General features: G+C 36.0%; 1 protein-coding gene across 1 annotated transcript in view; it reads right to left on the bottom strand.

Annotated features, from left to right (window-relative positions):
- LOC136030717 (paramyosin-like) overlaps positions 1 to 19148 on the bottom strand; it is a 37884-nt gene that overhangs the window by 14686 nt on the left and 4050 nt on the right. The window contains exons 2-8 of the mRNA XM_065709788.1: positions 18075 to 18281; positions 17732 to 17981; positions 15752 to 15865; positions 14240 to 14362; positions 9928 to 10051; positions 7713 to 7892; positions 333 to 496 (exon numbers count right to left, since the gene is read on the bottom strand). Of these exons, the coding sequence (XP_065565860.1) occupies positions 333 to 496; positions 7713 to 7892; positions 9928 to 10051; positions 14240 to 14362; positions 15752 to 15865; positions 17732 to 17981; positions 18075 to 18281 (1162 nt within the window). The remainder of the gene's footprint in view (positions 1 to 332; positions 497 to 7712; positions 7893 to 9927; positions 10052 to 14239; positions 14363 to 15751; positions 15866 to 17731; positions 17982 to 18074; positions 18282 to 19148) is intronic.

Raw genomic sequence — 19148 nt, 5'->3', positions numbered from 1 at the left:
CACAAAGGAAGTATAGAAAGAAATAAAAAGAAACTTTCTATAAAAAAAGCTTTCTTTAAATATTTTGCCACAACCCTAGAAATAAAGGAATAAGATAGACAGATGAAGATTACAAAGAAGCGAAAAATACATTTATGACAAAAAACTGACAAAGAAAAAAAGAAAGAGAACAGTCTCCACAAGGCTCTCTAGTATGACAATTTGCTTCGAGTTTTTCATCACAACTGAAGTGATAAAGTAATACAATAGAAAGACAAAAATTAGGAACTAAAAGTAATGAATAAAGAAAGGCATATAAACAGAATACGAACAGAGAAATTGTTTGAACACACCTTGTCTGCAGAATCTTGTTCATCAGCTTTTTCAATGGATTCCAGATACAACACCTTGAAATTGTCAAGTTCATTAATCTTGTCTTTCAATTGTTCCTTCTCGGCCTCCATGAACTGGCGAGTATTTTCTGACTTCTCAAATTCTTCGCTAAGCTTCCGGTGTTCTACAAAAAAAGGTTGGTTTAAAAACTCATTTTTCAAAATAAACAATGGAAAGGCTTGTCAAAAGAAGTAGTATCCATCCTTTATAAAACACATCCACTATATTATGAAAAAAGAAAGTGCAGTAAAGAAACTTTCTTTGAGTTTTAAAGCTTTAGTTTAGGGTAACACACCACTTTTTGGACACGTAAATTTTAGCTTTGAATTTTACAGGATAGGTCTTTTAATACAGTGGTTCCCAACCTTTTTCGGTCCGCGTACCCCTAGTCAAGGCCCAAAAAGTTTGCGTACCCCTTTCTTGAGAATCGTTGTTTTACTTTTTTCTTAACTAAAATCAGATTTTCAAAAACACGAGATTTATTGTCCAATATGACGGTGCTTAAATGTACGTACAAAATCAATGAGAAACTTGAGGCTGCTTTTTTGCTAAAATATTATCAAATCTTGGCTCGATGTCACTAACGGCAATTATAAGGTCATTTTGTACACTCAGTCTGTTTCTGTGTTTGGTTTTGATCAATGACATTGCCGAAAATGACACTTCACAAAGGTAAGTGGATCTGAATGGTAACAAAGCAGACATGGCGATTTCACTTAGTTCCTTGTATTCTCCTTTCACCTCCAGCCAAAACTGGGAAACAGTTACATTTTGGAATTTCAGTTCTAAGGCGCGATCACTGGCAAGTTCGATCAGATTCTCTGTAAGCTTGTCACTAAGACCGGAGCTTGAGGTCACGTCTTCAACAAATGGATTTCGGATCCAATCCTGCGTTCTATCTTGGTTCATAATCGATGGGAAATATGACACAAGTTCATCTCGCAACTTTGTCAGATGCTCCCGAATACAATCACAGATTGTGTTGAGGTTATCAATTTCACTATCGTCCGCAAACTTGTCAAGGGTCGGGAAGACACTAACGCTGTTTCTTTGAACCTTTTTAATCCAGAACTCCAATTTCTTGATGAAAGCACACATCTTCGAATTCAGGGAGAGTTCGTCCGTCCGGAAACCTTGCATTGACAGATTCAAGTCATTCAGTTTGTCGAAAATATCCGCAAGATAGGCCAGCCTGCAGACCCAGTCCTGGTTTTCAAAAAGTGAACTGAATGCAGATTTTTGCTCCAGAAGAAACATATGAACTTCTTGTCGAAGCTCGAAAAGTCTGTTTAAAATCTTCCCACGAGACAACCAGCGAACTTCTGTGTGCAGAAGTAAATGTTGATGTTCTGAACCCATCTCTTGGCACAGCAACTTGAACATTCTTGAGTTCAATGGTCGGGCTTTGATGAAGTTGATCACTTTTACAGCCTCGTTGAGTGTCTCGTGCAGATGTGCGTTTATCCTTTTCGATGCAAGAGCTTGCCTGTGAATGATGCAGTGCAACCACTTCACCTTTGGATTTTTCTTGCTTATCCAGGCCATGAGCCCATTATTCTTCCCTGTTAGGGCGGCAGCTCCATCACTGCAAACTGACAGACACCAGTCCCACAAGATGCCCCCTTCTGCAAAGAATTTGTCAATCACCTTGAATAGTTCTTCTCCTGTTGTTCTTGACTGTAGGTTTTGACAAAACAGAATATTTTCTCTTATGTCAGAACAATCTTGATATCGAACAAAGACGATCACCTGGGCTTCACCTGACACATCCGTGCTTTCGTCAAGCTGTAACACAAACATCTTCGTCAACTTTATTTGCTCAATAACCTGCATGACAATATCGCTTGCAATGTCTTCTATCCTTCTTGAAATGGTATTGTTCGACACAGGTATAGACTGAAGGGCAGTAGCAGTTTTCGTGTCAAACATTATTTCACTGACTTTCACTAGTGCTGGTAATATCAGACATTCGGCGATGATGTGCGGTTTTTTCTGTTTCGCAACTAAATATGAAACAGCATACGAAGCCCGGAGAGCCTTTGAAGAAACTGATGCCACTTTTGCAATTTCCAAACAGTTACTAGCGAATGCTTCTTGTTTACGCTTGAAAAACTCTATGGGCTTACCGACATGAGAAGGGTGCACAGTACTGAGATGCCGGTTCATATGCGCAGGTTTCATGGAACTGTTGGCCAAGACTTGACCACAAAGAACGCGCTGTGCATTCACTGGATCAGACTTTGTCGCACTAAATCCGAGCCCTAGGTATTCTGACAAATATCGACGCACTTTGACCGATGATTCGTCATATTTCTTCTTCTTAGGTGCAGGTTCAGAGTTTTGGGTACCATCATTCGGCTTCTTGTTATTCCTGATCAGGAATCTATCCATCTTTGTTTGCAACCACAATTCACGAACTTCGTGTTTCAACAGATGACAAGATACTGAACTCGCTGAGTTTAAATCGAGACCTTACGGCTATGGAGAAAAATTAGCATCGAGACCTTACGGCTATGGAGAAAAATTAGCGGGTTACTGAAAGCGAAAGTTTTGAAAATGAGTCTGGAATTACGTACAATGGGTTATGTTATCTGATTTTGAGGGAAATGTTGGAACTGAGTCAGAAACAAGTTTTAAAGATGTAGACTAAATTAATTTTGGGACCTTCGCGTACCCCCTGGGGTACGCGTACCACCGGTTGGGAACCACTGTTTTAATAGGCCTTTAACTTTTACAAATAGATTTTTCCACAGGCCTATAATTCGTCGAATAAGTTTACCAGCACATCGACCAAATTTTAGCTCTTAGATTAATTACTGAGAAGCCTGAATCATCAGATTCTTTCAGTCTTCAGCGTTATAAATTATCAAAAGGCATTCAGCCAATAGAAGAGCGTTAGCGAAGGTTTAACGACAAGAAATAAAATATCACGCCATCTACTATTTGGTGAAATTTGGCATTTTCACCAGTGTAATAATAAGAAAAATCAGTTTTTTTGGATAATTGGTAAAGCTAGGGTGACAATTATACGATTACAAAGTTTGAAAAAAATGCCAAAAGTCACCAAGCACCACAAGGGGCTGATAGTATTTTCTGGTCGATACCAACACCAGTTTCCACTCTTATAAGATATCCACACTTTTTGGTCCTATTCTTGTAAGTTGTACCAGATAAGCAAATTAAAGTGATTTGTTCTATTTACGAGAAAAATATTGCTGCGGTTTATGACGTGAGGTTAGCAGTTAGTTTGGCATGGAATCAGGAGTTCAGCAGGGTCGTGTTCCATCTCCCTTAATACGGATCATTTTGATTGACTTTGTCTTAAGGAGTGCAGGAGAGACAGTGGGAGAATGCAAAATCAAACAGGGATGAAAAACTTTCTTGGACTTACATTATGCTGACAATTGAAGCATCCTAGGTGAAAGTGTGAGGAAAATGAATGAGTATTTAGAGTTTTTGCGAGTTCAGGGTGCTATAAGAAGTTTGATAATTAATGTTAAGAAGACTAAGGCGCTAAGGCTAGGAATGAGTAAAGATGGGAAGGGAACGTTGGGCAGCTAAAAGATTGATCAAGTGGACAGCTTCACTTGCCTTGGTAGCATTATTATTAAAGACGGCGGGAGCAGTGAAAATGTTAAAAGTAGAATAACAAAGGCCCTATATCTAGCAAAGATTTGCTAGATATTTTCCAGAGAAATTATCTACGGATTGTTCTGGGTACCCACTCACTGAACGTGTTTCAAACAGCAGGTCTTGCAAAAAGTATGGTTCAATCCCGCTTTCTCAAGCTATAATGAGAGAAAGGTTGAGATGGCTAGACACCTTCTGCGGATGAAGCAAAGAAGGACAAATTGCCGAAGATTGTCTTTTTCGGCCAACCGAAGAGGGATAAACGGAAAGCAGGTCGTCTTCGACTGGGATGGGAGGATGTAAAGAAATATTTAAAGGATATGGGAACTTCCTGAGAGGATGTAAAGAGGAAAGCTTTGAATGAATTAGGATGGAGAAGGAGCGTGCGAAGCTGTGTTGGCCTCACGTGGCTTGTTGCTTCGGTGAGTCATTAATAGAAGTAGTAATTTACCTTCACGGAATACATGAAATTTCTTTGTAGCCTATATTTCAAATAATGTAATACTAATACCCAAGGATGTACCCAAGATTTTTGTTGGGGGAGGGGGGAGATTTTATACACCGCTTTTCAGACAGGTAAATTCTAACTCTTGAATTTTTAACAAATAGGTCTTTCAATAGGCCTTCAATCTGCTGGTTAGGTCTTCCAATTTAAAAAAAAGTAAATAGAAAGAATCCAGAACATGTGCTAAGACCCTTCATCTATCTAATGAATCATCATGATGGTTCCTTAGTCATGTACGGTGGTTCTTTATTAATTTATGCGATGCCAAAACTACGCTAATTGACGGCATACATACTGCAAGTATGCTTAAGTGAATCGCAGCCTAAATATCTTTAGCCCCTCCCCCATTTTTCAAGATCGACTTGGTGCGTCCAATGCCCCCAAAGAGTTTTGGCTTGATCCAACGAGCCTTTTCTGAGATATTACAGAGAGACCAGTTTATAGTCTGGCAACACACGATGTATTTCTATTTATCTTTGAATCATTGAATTCTGTATAAAACAAAAAACATTTTTAACCCCCCCCCCCTTCCAAAAAAAACAGAAGTCCCCTTACCCCCTTCCCTATAAACTACCTGCCAAAGGCTTCAATTCTACCCCCATACCCCCGTCTTTCCCGAGATACTGTAGTATTGCTATTTTGACAATCTTGATATACAAAATGTGTTTCAATTTACCTCTGCCCCTATTCCCCAGTTAAAACTTGGAATGAAAACCCTTTCTTTTACATGCGATTTTCATTTAATCTTAAATTTATCCTGTACGGCTTCGACGATCATCGATTTGCTTTTGTATCGTTCACACTTTTTAAAGATATATTTTTTTTTATTGTTATTTATTAACAAGTATATGAACAACTTCCATGAGACAGATAGGGAAAAATATTTGAGGTAAGGTGAGGTAAATTTTCTTAACTTAACTTATTCTTCCTCCCTCCAATAAAAGTTGCCAAGTGTGGGCTCTTAACCTCACCAGATCTATCTCAGTTTTCTTTTTAGTTTCTCTTTCATTTTATATTTAACGATGATTAATTAATCAATGAATCAATTAATTAAGTAATTCCCGCACTGATTCTCTTCAGCTTACGTCCTTTTTCACGAAATAAATTTTCACATCTTGCAGGTTCGGCAACTATAAAAATTTCTGATTCTTAAAATTAAAAAAAAAACTAAAAAAAAAACTTTTAAAAACTAAAAGCCTAGGTTTATTTTTCTATTCTAGGTCTATTATAGACTTATCTCCTAAACGTTTCAACGCAATACTCTTGGTGCCATTAGTTGCAGTATCCGAAGAAGAGGTATCAAAAGTCAAGCTAGAAGACATATTGTATTCTAGCTAGTTCAAAGTCTTTCTCAACTAACCCTGAAATGTCTAACTTATTAATATAGGCCACTATAGTGATATTGCTTTGTCACCGTATTGACAATCTATACAGACCTATATCTATGTCTAGGCATGGGGCAGTGGGATGGGACGCAACTGTGACAGTATCGATTACTTTTGGAAAAAAAACTATTGAACGGAAAAAGAATTAGTAAACAGAATTACTCTTTTGTTGCAATTGTAGCTACTTTTGTCGCTACAAAAGAGTAAACAGGATTGCTCTTTTGTTGTTATGTAGTTACTTTTATTGCTATTGCAGCTACTTTTGTTGCTATTGTAGCTACAAAAGAGTGAGTAGAATTACTCTTTTGTTGTTATGCAGTTACTTTTATTGCTATTACAACTACTTTTGTAGCTATTATAGCTACAGAAGATCAAATACAATTACTCTTTTGTTGTTATGGTAGTTACTTCTGTTGCTATAGCTATTTTAGCTACAAAAGAGAGTGCAGAATTGCGCTTTTCTTGTTAATGTAGCTACTTTTGTACTATTGTAGCTACAAAAGAGTAAACTGAATTACTCTTTTCTTGTTAATGTAGTTATTTGTTGCTATTGTCGCTACAAAAGAGTGAGCAGAATTACTCTTTTGTTGTAATTGTAGCTACTTTTGTCGCTACAAAAGAGTAAACAGGATTGCTCTTTTGTTGTTATGTAGTTACTTTTCTTGTTAATGTAGCTACTTTTGTTGCTATTGTAGCTACAAAAGAGTAAACAGAATTATTCTTTTCTTGTTAATGTAGCTACTTTTGTTGCTATTGTAGCTACAAAAGAGTAAACAGAATTATTCTTTTCTTGTTAATGTAGCTACTTTTGCTGCTACTATAGCTACAAAAAAGTAAACAGAATTACTCTTTTGTTGTTATCTTGTTATTTTTATTGCTATTGCAGCAGCTTTTGTTGCTATTTCAGCTACAAAAGAGTGTGCAGCATTATTCTTTTCTTGTTAATGTAGCTACTTTTGTTGCTATTGTAGCTACAAAAGAGTAAACAGAATTACTCTTTTGTGGTTATCTTGTTATTTTTATTGCTATTGCAGCAGCTTTTGTTGCTATTTCAGCTACAAAAGAGTGTGCATAATTATTCTTTTCTTGTTAATGTAGCTACTTTTGTTGCTATTGTAGCTACAAAAGAGTAAATAGAATTATTCTTTTCTTGTTAATGTAGCTACTTTGTTGCTATTGTAGCTACAAAAGAGTAAACAGAATTACTCTTTTGTGGTTATCTTGTTATTTTTATTGCTATTGCAGCAGCTTTTGTTGCTATTTCAGCTACAAAAGAGTGTGCATAATTATTCTTTTCTTGTTAATGTAGCTACTTTTGCTGCTACTATAGCTACAAAAAAGTAAACAGAATTACTCTTTTGTTGTTATCTTGTTATTTTTATTGCTATTGCAGCAGCTTTTGTTGCTATTTCAGCTACAAAAGAGTGTGCAGAATTATTCTTTTCTTGTTAATGTAGCTACTTTTGTTGCTAATGTAACTACAAAAAAGTAAACAGAATCATTCTTTTGTTGTTATGTAGTTACTTTTATTGCTATTGCAGCTACTTTGGCTGATATTATAGCTAAAAAAAAATGAGCAGAATTACTCTTTTCTTGATAACGTAGCTACTTTCGTTGCTAATGTAGCTACTTTTGTTTTTATGGGAATAGCATTGTAGCATGCCCTTCTGCTCTCATTGCCAAATATTTCAAGTTTACTGTTAAAACCCCCAAGACACACTATTGCGGGTAACATGCCTTTTTTTTCTCCCCCCCCCCCCCCCGTTTGCTATTTATTCAATACAGTTTAGGCCCTACAAATAAAGTGTAAGTCTACTTACCTGTTTCAAGCTCATCAAGCTCAGCAATCACCTCCTCCAAATTTTTACCCGTGTCCTCATATTTTTGCCTTATATCGTCATACTCACGGTTTCTCTTTTCAAGTTTGCGCATAACTTCATCGAAAGTCATTTGTATATCAAAAGGGGTTTCGGTACGTGAAAAATCGAAATTCTTTTCACCTGTAATTCAAGATAACATGTTCATGTTTCCTTCATTCTACGAACAGATCTGTGAAACTAGTCAGGGAAGAACTCTGGGACTTATTGGAAACTCTCCATAAGTCCCTATTATTTAGGGACTCCATATTATTTCTTTTATGGCAAGTATATAATTAATTTTTAAACACAACAATAATTTGTTATTAGCACCTATGGCACGTTCAGAATAACAATAGGGGTGGATCTAGAGCGAAATTTTTTTTTTTTTGGGGGGGGGGGAGAAGACGCCAATAATTGACCTAATTGAACAATTTGTTAAAAAACGAGTGAGCCAGCCAGAAGAAATCATGAGAGGGATGCTTCCCTGATTTCGCCAGTGGGATCACAGAAAAAAAAAACAGAGAGTGGAATGGATTCCAAAAGAATTCATATAGCCCTTTCTATATTAACGCATAAATCAGCAGGTGTTTTTTTTTTTTTTTTTTTTTTTTTTTTTTTTTTTTTTTTTTTTTTTTTTTTTTTTTTTTTTTTTTTGACGGAACATGGACAAATATGATTCAACTATGCTCTCGTACTCAAACTGTGCCTTTCAATGTCATTTGTACATCAAAAAGGATTTCCGAACGTGAAAAATTGATTCTTTTTTTCTTCTTTTTTTACTTTTAAAACGAGACATGTTTCCCTATTTTTGTTCTTCTGAGGTGGTTCACAGTCTTTTATATTGAATTATAAAATCTATAAACCTATAAAAACTTAATAATGAGAGACAGGGACGCACGGAGGGGGATATCTGCCCCCCCCCCAGTCCATTATCTCAGATTTACTCCAGTGAATTATTCACTGTTCCTCCTTGCCAGGACCTGAAAATTTGATGTGAGGGTGTAAACAGGGAGGCTCTGAACAGATTAGGATGGAAGAGGAGCGTGCGTAGCTGTGTTGGCCTCAGGCAGCTTGATGCTGCTGTGAGTTGCTAGTATATATATATATATATATATATATATATATATATATATATATATATATATATATATATATATATATATGTATATATATATATATATATATATATATATATATATATATATATATATATATATATATATATATATATATATATATATATATATATATATATATGTACTACTACTACTTCTACTAACAATTCACCACCGCATCAAGACGCCTGAAGCCAACACATCTATGCACGCTCCTCCTCCATCCCAATCTATTCAAAGCCTCCTTTTTTAAACCCTCAAATTAAATTTTCATTTCCCTTAAATCTTTCTTTATGACATGCTCCCACACCAATTGGGGACAACTAGCTTTTTTCCACTTCAGAAATAATAAAAACATGAATATAAAGAAAACAATGGAGAGAAGGTCGAGAAATAATGATAAATAAGGTAAAAAGAAAGAAAAGGTCAAACGTAAAATAAAAGGTACCTTGAAATGCTTGGATAAATGCTAACATTATTATTTCCCATTGGAAAATAATGAGAGTATGGAAATAATGGTTGGGAGACTGGGGGGTTGGAAAACAATGGGAAATATGGTAAAAAAAAGAAGAAAAAAACGAACATAAAATAAAAGGTACCTTGGAATGCTTGGCTATAGCTGAATTTCATTGTTTTCACTTGTGGATAATGAAAGTATAGAAATAATGGTTGGGAGGTCGAGAGCTTGTGAAAAAATGGCAAATATGGTAAAAAAAGAAGAAAAAGATCCAACATAAAATAAAAAGTACCTTGCAATACTTGGCTATATTTTAACCTCATTTTTTTTCTCTTCAGAAATAATAAAGGCATAGAAATACAGAAAATAATGGTTAGGTTGAAAAGTTAAAAAAAATGGGAAATATAGTAAAAAAGAGAAAATGATCAAACATAAAATAAAAGGTAACTTACAATGCTTGGCTATATTTTAACCTAATTATTTCCCCTTCTGAAATAATAAAAGTAGGTGAAAAAAAAAAAAAAATATTGGGAGGTTGAGATGTTGAGAAATAATAGAAAATATGGTAAGAAAAAGGAAAAAGATCAAACATAAAAGAAGTTACCTTGCAAAGATTGGCTATAGGTTAACCTCATTATTTCCCCTTGGGAATCAGCCAATGCTTTCTTATGGTCATCAAGAGTGCTTTGCAGTTTCTTTAGCTGCACTTCCAAGTCTTGGTTAGCATTCTTAAAAAAATAAAATAAATCATATCAAAATAAAAGTCATGGAAATTTGTTAGAAAAAATTCTATTTGAACGAAAAAATCAACGAGTTACTTTACACTGACATGCATCCAAGCCAACTACATCACATTTTTTTGTTTAATAAACGTGACATCCAACAATGGCAATGACAAAGAATCAGAAAAACCCATATTATTTTATTTCAGCAAGGGGTGGGGGGGGGGGAATACACGAAAAACGCAAGAATCCGTCAACGGAGGTTACTAGCAGAGTCCAGTGCGAATATGGTCCCCTGAATATCAGCACGGACCTGCCTTCTACCAGTGAGACACGAGAAGCAGCAAAGAAAATGAAAAATAGAAAATCACTAGGACTTTGTCACATATCATGCAGAGGCATGTTGATAAAGGCATCAACATACACGCGTTTGGTCTTTACTCTTCACTCAGACTTGGACAACAGCCAAAGTACCATCAGACTGGCAACTCACTAATTAAACTGAAAAATAGAAAATCACTAGGACTGGATCACACATCATGCAGAGGCATGTTGATAAAGGCATCAACATACACGCGTTTGGTCTTTACTCTTCATTCGGACTTGGACAACAGCCAAAGTACCATCAGACTGGCAACTCACTCATTAGGATATTCAAAAAAGGAGACGCTACCGAGCCAGGCAACTGGCGTTGTAAGTTTACTGTTAATACCCACTAAGATTCTTTTATCCATTATCTTACAGAGAATCCGAACACAAATTGATTGACACCTCCGAAGCGAACAGTATGGTTTCTGGCCAAATCGCTTATGTACAGACCTTAAATTTTCGATTGGACTTCTAGCTGAAGAAAGCAGAGAGTGGTGTTCGAAGATCTAAAAGATCTTTGCGGACTTCAATAAGGCATTGTATTCCGTAGATCATGAAAATCTCTGGAAGATTCTCATCCATTATGGAATCCCTGAGAAAATGTGACGATTACTACGACCATGTATGAGGGCAGCTTAGGTTGCGTAAAAACACCAGAGACGAAAACTCGTTTCTTCCGCATTTTGTCAGGAGTAAAACAGGGGTGTGCTCTATCACCATAATTTTTTGTGATAATAATTAATTTCATCTTGTGGAACACAGTGACAGTTCAGCATTGTGGAGTGATATGCATGAGAGGAAAATTTTCATGCAAGTCAACTCGTAGTCAACCTGCGATTGTTCCCCAGCGAGAACCTCCAACCGGTACGACTCTAGTTCGGCATTGTGAAGGGACACGTTTGCACGGAGCATAAATGGGAGACAGTAACAACGGCCATCATAGGGGTAAAATTAACCTTGACTGGGCTGGACAATCTGTCTTGGCTTTTTTCTACAATTGGCCATGACTTTGACTTTTCCCACAACTATTCCCTTTTTTTTTAAATTCAACTATTCCCTTTTTTTTAAATTCACTTGACTGGGCTGGACAATCTGTCTTGGCTTTTTTCTACAATTGGCCATGACTTTGACTTTTCCCACAACTATTCCCTTTTTTTTTAAATTCAACCTTGACTGGGCTGGACAATCTGTCCAGCCCAGTTTTTCTACAATTGGCCATGACTTTGACTTTTCCCACAACTATTCCCTTTTTTTTAAATACAGCCGTTGATTTTTGAATTTAAAAAAAGGGAATAGTTGTGGGAAAAGTCAAAGTCATGGCCAATTGTAGAAAAAAGCCAAGACAGATTGTCCAGCCCAGTCAAGGTTAATTTTACCCCTATGATCAGATTTTTGAATTTAAAAAAAGGGAATAGTTGTGGGAAAAGTCAAAGTCATGGCCAATACTATGCAAAAGTCAAAGTCAGGGATACTATGCATCAGATTAAACCCAAAAGTCCAGGTCAATGATAATGACATTGCAAATGACATAGCAGTGTTTGAGTCAAGAAAACGTGTCAAGAGGACGTGTCCCAAATATCTACACCTTCTGACTCTGTTAATGTCGGTTACTAAAGGTTGTCGTTCTTTTCACAGATGGTTTGTCATCCTCTGTGGCCAGTGGATATTCAGTATTCTGCAAAGACACAGCCGGTTTTTTTTTTTTTCCAAAAGTCAGGACTGTTAATATTGGTTCAGGTACCATGTTTCTGCTGCGTAGAGTAGGAATTTTGTGCCTCATGAGGCTGCCTAGTTCAGTCGGTCCTACAGTTTCCCCTACCCCGCACCAGCGTCAAGATCTTGAAGTTCTTCCCGAAAGACTCAACGCACATATCGTGCCAAGCCATTGAACACAGTATAATTATTGTACAGTATATTGAGCACAGTATAATTAATATTATGCCTGCTGCTGGATTGCGTAATTTTATACACTGGTTTTTACGAACAAGTATTAGCATGGGTTTCTTCCAGACTATTTTACCGGAATATTTCGGGAAAGGTCCAACGTCCATTATCACGGAACTCGGACAAGTGGAGATATTGAGGTTCCTGGCCTAGTTTCAGGTAGGGCTGCTTTTTCAGTTGTTTACAGAGGGGCTATGCTGTGGAATAAACTTGTCCCAAGTACCAAGGAATTACCCATTAGTCATTTCAAATCTGAGCTGCGTGTGGGGTCGCTTGGTAAGTATACATTCGAAACAGACTGAGTCTGATGGAATTGAATTTGATAATAATTGTTTATAGTTTTTTTTTTTTACTTCCGGATCATTATATTATGTTGCTTTATTATGTATGAATTATCGATGTAAATTTTCTTTTTGGTACACGGTTTCACCCTCTGCTTATTGTAAAGTAACTTATTTTTGCTTTTTCTTTTCTCTCTCTTCTATTTTTTGTTCTTTTTTGTTAATAACACTCCCTCGCAAACGACGCTTTTGGTGTGCTACCAATTAATTTTGTCTCTGTAAATTTATTCGATAATAAATGTGCGATTACTACTAAAAACTAGCAGCAAAGCCTGTCAGCGACAGCAATAAATTTTGAAAAAACGTAGCTTTACTTTTTTGCCCCCTTCCTCCCACTTCAAAATTCAATGGGGTTTATCAGGGATGTATGCAGGGGCAGGAGAAGTGGGGCCTAACAGTCCCCCTTCCTTTCAAGAATTCTAAATTTACTATATTTCTATGGATTTCTGACCCAAGTTATATAATGAAATTTACCAAAAGAATTTTTGAGGGGCTTGCAAAAAGAATAAATATCCCTAGATAGGTATTGCTTCTTTTGCAAGTTTATATGTTTTCTTTTATTTTGATCCTGTGGACTGTTCATTGGAAATTGTCTAGTTCTTTCCGCAGTGCCAGCAAGGGGTGACAAAGATTTAATGCAGTTTTATGGGACCTAGTGAAATCAGGAGTGGTTATTATATTTGGAAAGATCATTGAATACGGAATTTAATTGCATAAATTTGATTTTCCTATTTGATTCTCACCTTTTAAAAAACCTTTTTGTCCTAAGCTATACTATACCTGCCACTTTTGAAAATACTTTTAAGAAGACACATTCAGTTTCCAGGTTCTAAGACATTTTATATGATTATATGAATTTTGAAACTTAACATTAATTAACGTATTTATAATCCATGTACACAAAAAGAGTATAAAGATAGAGTATAAAGAGTATAAGAGAAAGAGTATAAAATAAAAAGAAAAGAAACAAAAGCAAAATGTATGGTGAAAGAAAATATTACAGAGCCACAACCTCTTAACAGTTTTAAGAATCTAAACATTTTTTTGTAATTTAATAAAACCTGAAGTACATTATCACGCTAAAAATTGTGTCATTGTCAGAAATACGATCGCATCAATTTTACTCCCACAAAACCAACGCTTTCGATCGTCCAAACTGACCGCAATTATGCCGGGAATACAGTCACGTCCGAGATACGATAATTTACTCTACTCTTTGGACAATAAATTCCGCTATAGTCAGAAATGCGGTCGCGTGAATCTTACCAATACTTGCATAAAACTAATTTTTACCGTTTTCAGAACTGGTCGCAGTTGTGCCCGGAATATGGTCACATCCGAGATGGGATTATTTACCGCACTGTTTGGCAAATCCATCTCAATAAAAGCAAAAATTAGTAAACAACTTTTGTCTATAATCTGAAACCCAAAAATATTAACAAAACTCTTGACCTAAAAACTCTTTAATATAAAATGACAACCTTTATGCCCAAGCAGGACGAATGATAAATAATTATAAGAAAAAAAAGGGAGGGGATACCTTCAACGCTCGATTTTCCTTCACAAGGTTTTCATTAGCTACAGGATCCTCTCTCCTTTTCTTCATGAATTCCTGCTGCGATCGTAAACAGTTTTCTGCTGTTTCCTCGGCTCTTTCTTGAAGCTTAAAATTTATAAAACATAAATCATTAAGAATCGAAAAAAAGAAAAAACTTTTTTTTCTAAATATTAATTATTTTGAAGATTTATATGGCTGTGTAATTTTCCACTTTACAAAATTCAAACAATCAGATTTTATTTTCATACTATATTTATACTTTCGTTCATAAATTTAAATACTTCTACACGCACATACATATATACATGCAAATAGCCATACTTTCGTATATACACACATATTATCATATATACATACATACCTCACATACATACATATATACTTTCAAACATTAATTTCACTTTCATATTTTTGTAGTTTAGTCAAAGTAGGTAGAAGAATTCAAATAAATTATAAAAAAGCGTTTCCATTTATTAATACTAACAAATATGCAATTTTATGAGGTGGTAGAATTGCATGACTACCCAATATCAAGGTAAACTGTCTATGGTTGTCAATTTCGATCTGTACAGCAATGCTGATCGAGATTTTATCTTTACGCTCATATTTACTTTGATGTTTTACTTAATAGTATTGCAGTTTGTTGTTAATAGTTTCAATGTTATGTCATCCAATGTTAAAAAAAATAAATAAAAAATAAAAATGACGCCTTTGGAACTCTAAATTCGAAAAGTATAAAGTCAGTGCATTTCCGGCAAATACGATAAGCAAAAGCATTCAGAATACTTTTTATTGGAGGCCAAAACTCAACCCATGTGCTCAAACGTTCTCATGCCTGCTTATTTAAAAATCAATGTCTAGAGACCATCAATTTAGACAAATCACTTGGAGTATTTTCAGGGGGGGGGGGTATTTTCCAGGGGGGTATTTACCGGGGAGGGGTAAACACCGGCTCCCATTTAGGACTGCTCGTACAAGAAAAAGCAAATCAAGGTTCAAGGTTCTTTTAATATAACCAAAATATACAAAATATTAGGTAACTCAAGGCTGAGAGTATAGCTCGAATGCAATTGAGCTACCTTTAAACAACACTAAATATACACAAAAATTAAAAATGAATAGTTCTCTTAACCAATCTTGGCAGAAATAAATAAAAACAAATCCCGTGCCGTACGATACCATTTTCATCCTCCGCGCACCATTTTGACACACAATTAAATTTACAACTTAAAACCAAGTGAGTCATAAAACATCTGGAGGCCTCATGGGCGAACCCCGGAGACCAACCCAATACTCAAAAAAATAATAAACATCCTTAAAAAAAACAAACAAAATTTTTTTTTATTATTTAGATTTATACCTTTCAATCAGCACTCTTTTCAACTTCCGTCTTATAGCATCTATGCTTACATTAAAATCAATCTCATTTTTCAATCTTTCCCAATGTAGAGGAATCAAATACCTCAGGCAAAAACGCGACCTCTCTGTAACTACCTTAGGAGTCCGCAGATTATATTTACCACGAGTTTCAACTTGTGAAGATGAAGGAGAAGAAATAAGACCCATCGATGCAAAATACATGGGGAGCTTTTCTCGTTCAAGCTTAATCTTAAACATAACACTTAGAAATTGATTACTTTGCCAAACAGGAAGAATATTATGAAGTGAAAAAAGGGTCTTTGTTTTGGATTTTAAGGGGAAGTTTGATGGTGATGGCAGAAAAGGTTTAAGGATACAAACTGATTTATTTTGGATAATCTGTAAAGGGGTAACATTACTTTTAAAAGTGTTCAAAATAATAATAGATACATAATCAAAATGGGATTGCACAAGGGAAAAGTAAAGGGATTTAAGAGCGCAATATGGAAGAAGGTTTTTCAGACAGCACATTATACCAACTCCACGGGCAGACTTTGCTCTAACCAGATTGATTTGCTCTTTCCATGACAAATTCTCATCAAACACAACTCCCAAATATCTTATCGATACAATATCTGCTGCCTCCCATGAAGATACGATTCAAGTAACCTAGGGCAATTACCACGAATACCAGCATTCGAAAGCTTATACAAAAGAATTTGATGAGAAATAGAATCAAAAGCTTTCTGTATGTCTAAAAATATAGTTGCAGGCGTTTCGCCACGGTCAAGACAATCACTAATATGTTGGACAATAATAGCCATAGGATGATCAGTGCAATGCTCTTTTCTAATCCCAAACTGAAGTTTAGAAATGTAATCGAATTTCTCAAAACAGAATAAATTCTGTTATACAGTGCTCGCTCTACAACCTTCGAAAAAGCAGAGAGTATCGATATTGGACGATAATTAGCAGGAAGCCTCGGGTCATCACCTTTATGTAGGGCCACAATTCTCGCTGATTTAAATGTTGAAGGATAGACACCAGTTACAAATATAAGATTAATAATGTGGCATAACACCGGTGATATAACTGGGAATATTTATGTGACCAAATTAGTCAAAGATCCATCAAGGGCTTCAGATGAACCGTTCTTCATTTTAGATATGATGTGTTTTAGTTCAATTCCAGTGACCGGGGAAAGGAACATGCTTTTATCAGAGGGAGGGGGCACGTGATCTTTAAATAAATCATTATGATTATTATTTGGAGAAACATGAGATGCATTAGCTGTTTTTTCACCGATGCTTACAAAATGAGCATTGAGCAAGTTCACTATTTCCTGCTCATCAGAAGAAAAAGTACCATCACCACGTAACATTTCATTCGGAAATGAAGATTTCTGAGACCTTCCCAACAGAGAGTTATTAAGTCTCCAAGTGTGTTTTTGATCCCCACGAGCTTCTACAAATGATTTTTCAAAATATCTAGCTTTTGCTTTCCGAATTAACTGTGTAAGGACATTTTTATACTTTTTAAACTCTTCTTTATTTATAGTAGATGGAAATGGCATAGATATTTTAAATAACTTATTTTTTATTGAAATAGCATGTAGAAGCCCGGGTGAGATCCATGGTTTTTAAGGGAGTGTATATTTTTTTATTTTAATGCGCCTCAATGGACATGCTTCATCCAAGCACTCACCGAAATATTTTAAAAACAGAGCCGTAGAAATCTCAGGGCATTCACATTCTAGAATCGCAGTCCATTAATTTAAATACAAAAGGTTCCTCAATTTATCCATTCCTTCTTTATCAATTTTTCAAGTTTGTTTAAATTCCGAAAATTTTGGTCTTTGATTATTTCCAACATCGGCAACTACCACACAATGGTCAGAAACATCTGTAAATATAATATGCGAAAGATAGTAGAAAAAATATTATCAATGAGAGTAGCCGTATCTTCCGTTACCCGGGTCGCAGACCTGCATGATGGTAAAAGCGATTTTGAAAGGTTCATGCACAGAAACTCTAGTGATTTTTCATGCAAATGATTAGAAATTCCCGGTCTATTTGTCTGAGATAACAATAAATTAATATTAAAATCACACATTACCAGAACTTGCTCAGAATTCAAATTAGTCACATCTTCAATGAAGCATTCATAAATTCGCAAAAACTCTTGTAACGAAGCCGATGGTGATCGATAAACAACACAAACAAGAACTTTCCTATTATCAATCACACACTCAATGCAAAGTCTCTCAAAAGTCATCTCTTGGTCATGCTTAGATAGTTGCTTCTTCACAACAAATGGAATATAATCCCGAACAAAAAGTCCAACTCCACCACCCTGTCTATTTTCCCTATTATTAGATATAAATTTAAATCCATCACAATTCATGAATTCTGCATTTTCATCATTTAAAAAACGTTTTACATAGGCCTAAGATACTTACCCTATAGTTAGAAAGTAACTGCAAAACAAACTCGTCGCTACTAGCCAAACCTCTGCAGTTAAAAAGTGCTGATCTAAGTTCCCATCAATTACACGTGTTCCTAAATCCCCTTCAAATAAAAAATCAGTAGCAGGAAGGCTAGCTGATGCGTCAGATGGCTCTGGTTGACGCTTTGCAGCAGTCCCAGAGTTTACATTGGACTGAGTCCTATCATATGAAATACTCTGGGAGTCAATATCATATTGAAATATGATAAAGTAGTCTTAGTCGGACTGTTTTCACCTGAGTTAACTGTGGCGCCATCTCTTTTTCTTGCAAAAATTCTAAGTTTAGCTTAATTGTGCCTGTTTCACGCAATATAACGAAAGAATACTATTTATAATATAGTTATTGATACTATTAAGTTCGTCTAATGTGTGTGCCATGCCATTCAAATATGATAAAGAAGCCTTAATTGGACTGTTTTCACCCGAGTTAACTATGGCGCCATCTTTTTTTTACAGAACTCGTAGCATTAAATTTGCTCGGAAGAACGCCAGATGACAGACCACTGCCCCAAGAGCTCCTGTCTAACCGTAAGAAGCGGAAGCGATGCTACAAGCGTGGCGGAAAATAAGGTCAGCTGATGATCCCAGTTATCGTTTCATTAAGGTCAACTAGTCTTGCTCCGAAAACCTCACCCATCAACGTATCCTTGTTAAGATAGACTGTTCTACAAATGCCAATATGCCATCTCTAGCATTCAGACACTTACCAAAATGAGGCGTTTTGGGTGTGATACTGAAAGTCTTCTCCATGCCTATATGTGTTATGCTTGCCCGTTGCTTGAGTACGCGTGCCCGGTGTGGGGTCCATCTACTATCCGCACAGCGTACCTATTACGCGAAATAGAGTGCGTCCAGAAAGAGCAAAAAGGATTATGCTCCGAAACCATGACATACCCTATGATCAAGCACTCGCTAAATTAAATTTATCCCCACTTAAAGCCCGGCTTGAACACCTTATTCAGCAATTTGGAAAATCCGTCCTGGCCAATAAGAGCCACCGATGAATACTACCCAAACCAGCCCCTCC

The sequence above is a fragment of the Artemia franciscana genome, chromosome 8 (assembly GCF_032884065.1).
Source record: "Artemia franciscana chromosome 8, ASM3288406v1, whole genome shotgun sequence".
Classification (NCBI taxonomy): domain Eukaryota; kingdom Metazoa; phylum Arthropoda; class Branchiopoda; order Anostraca; family Artemiidae; genus Artemia; species Artemia franciscana.
Note: the sequence above shows the minus strand (reverse complement) of the source record. Positions and strands in the feature narration are given on the sequence as shown.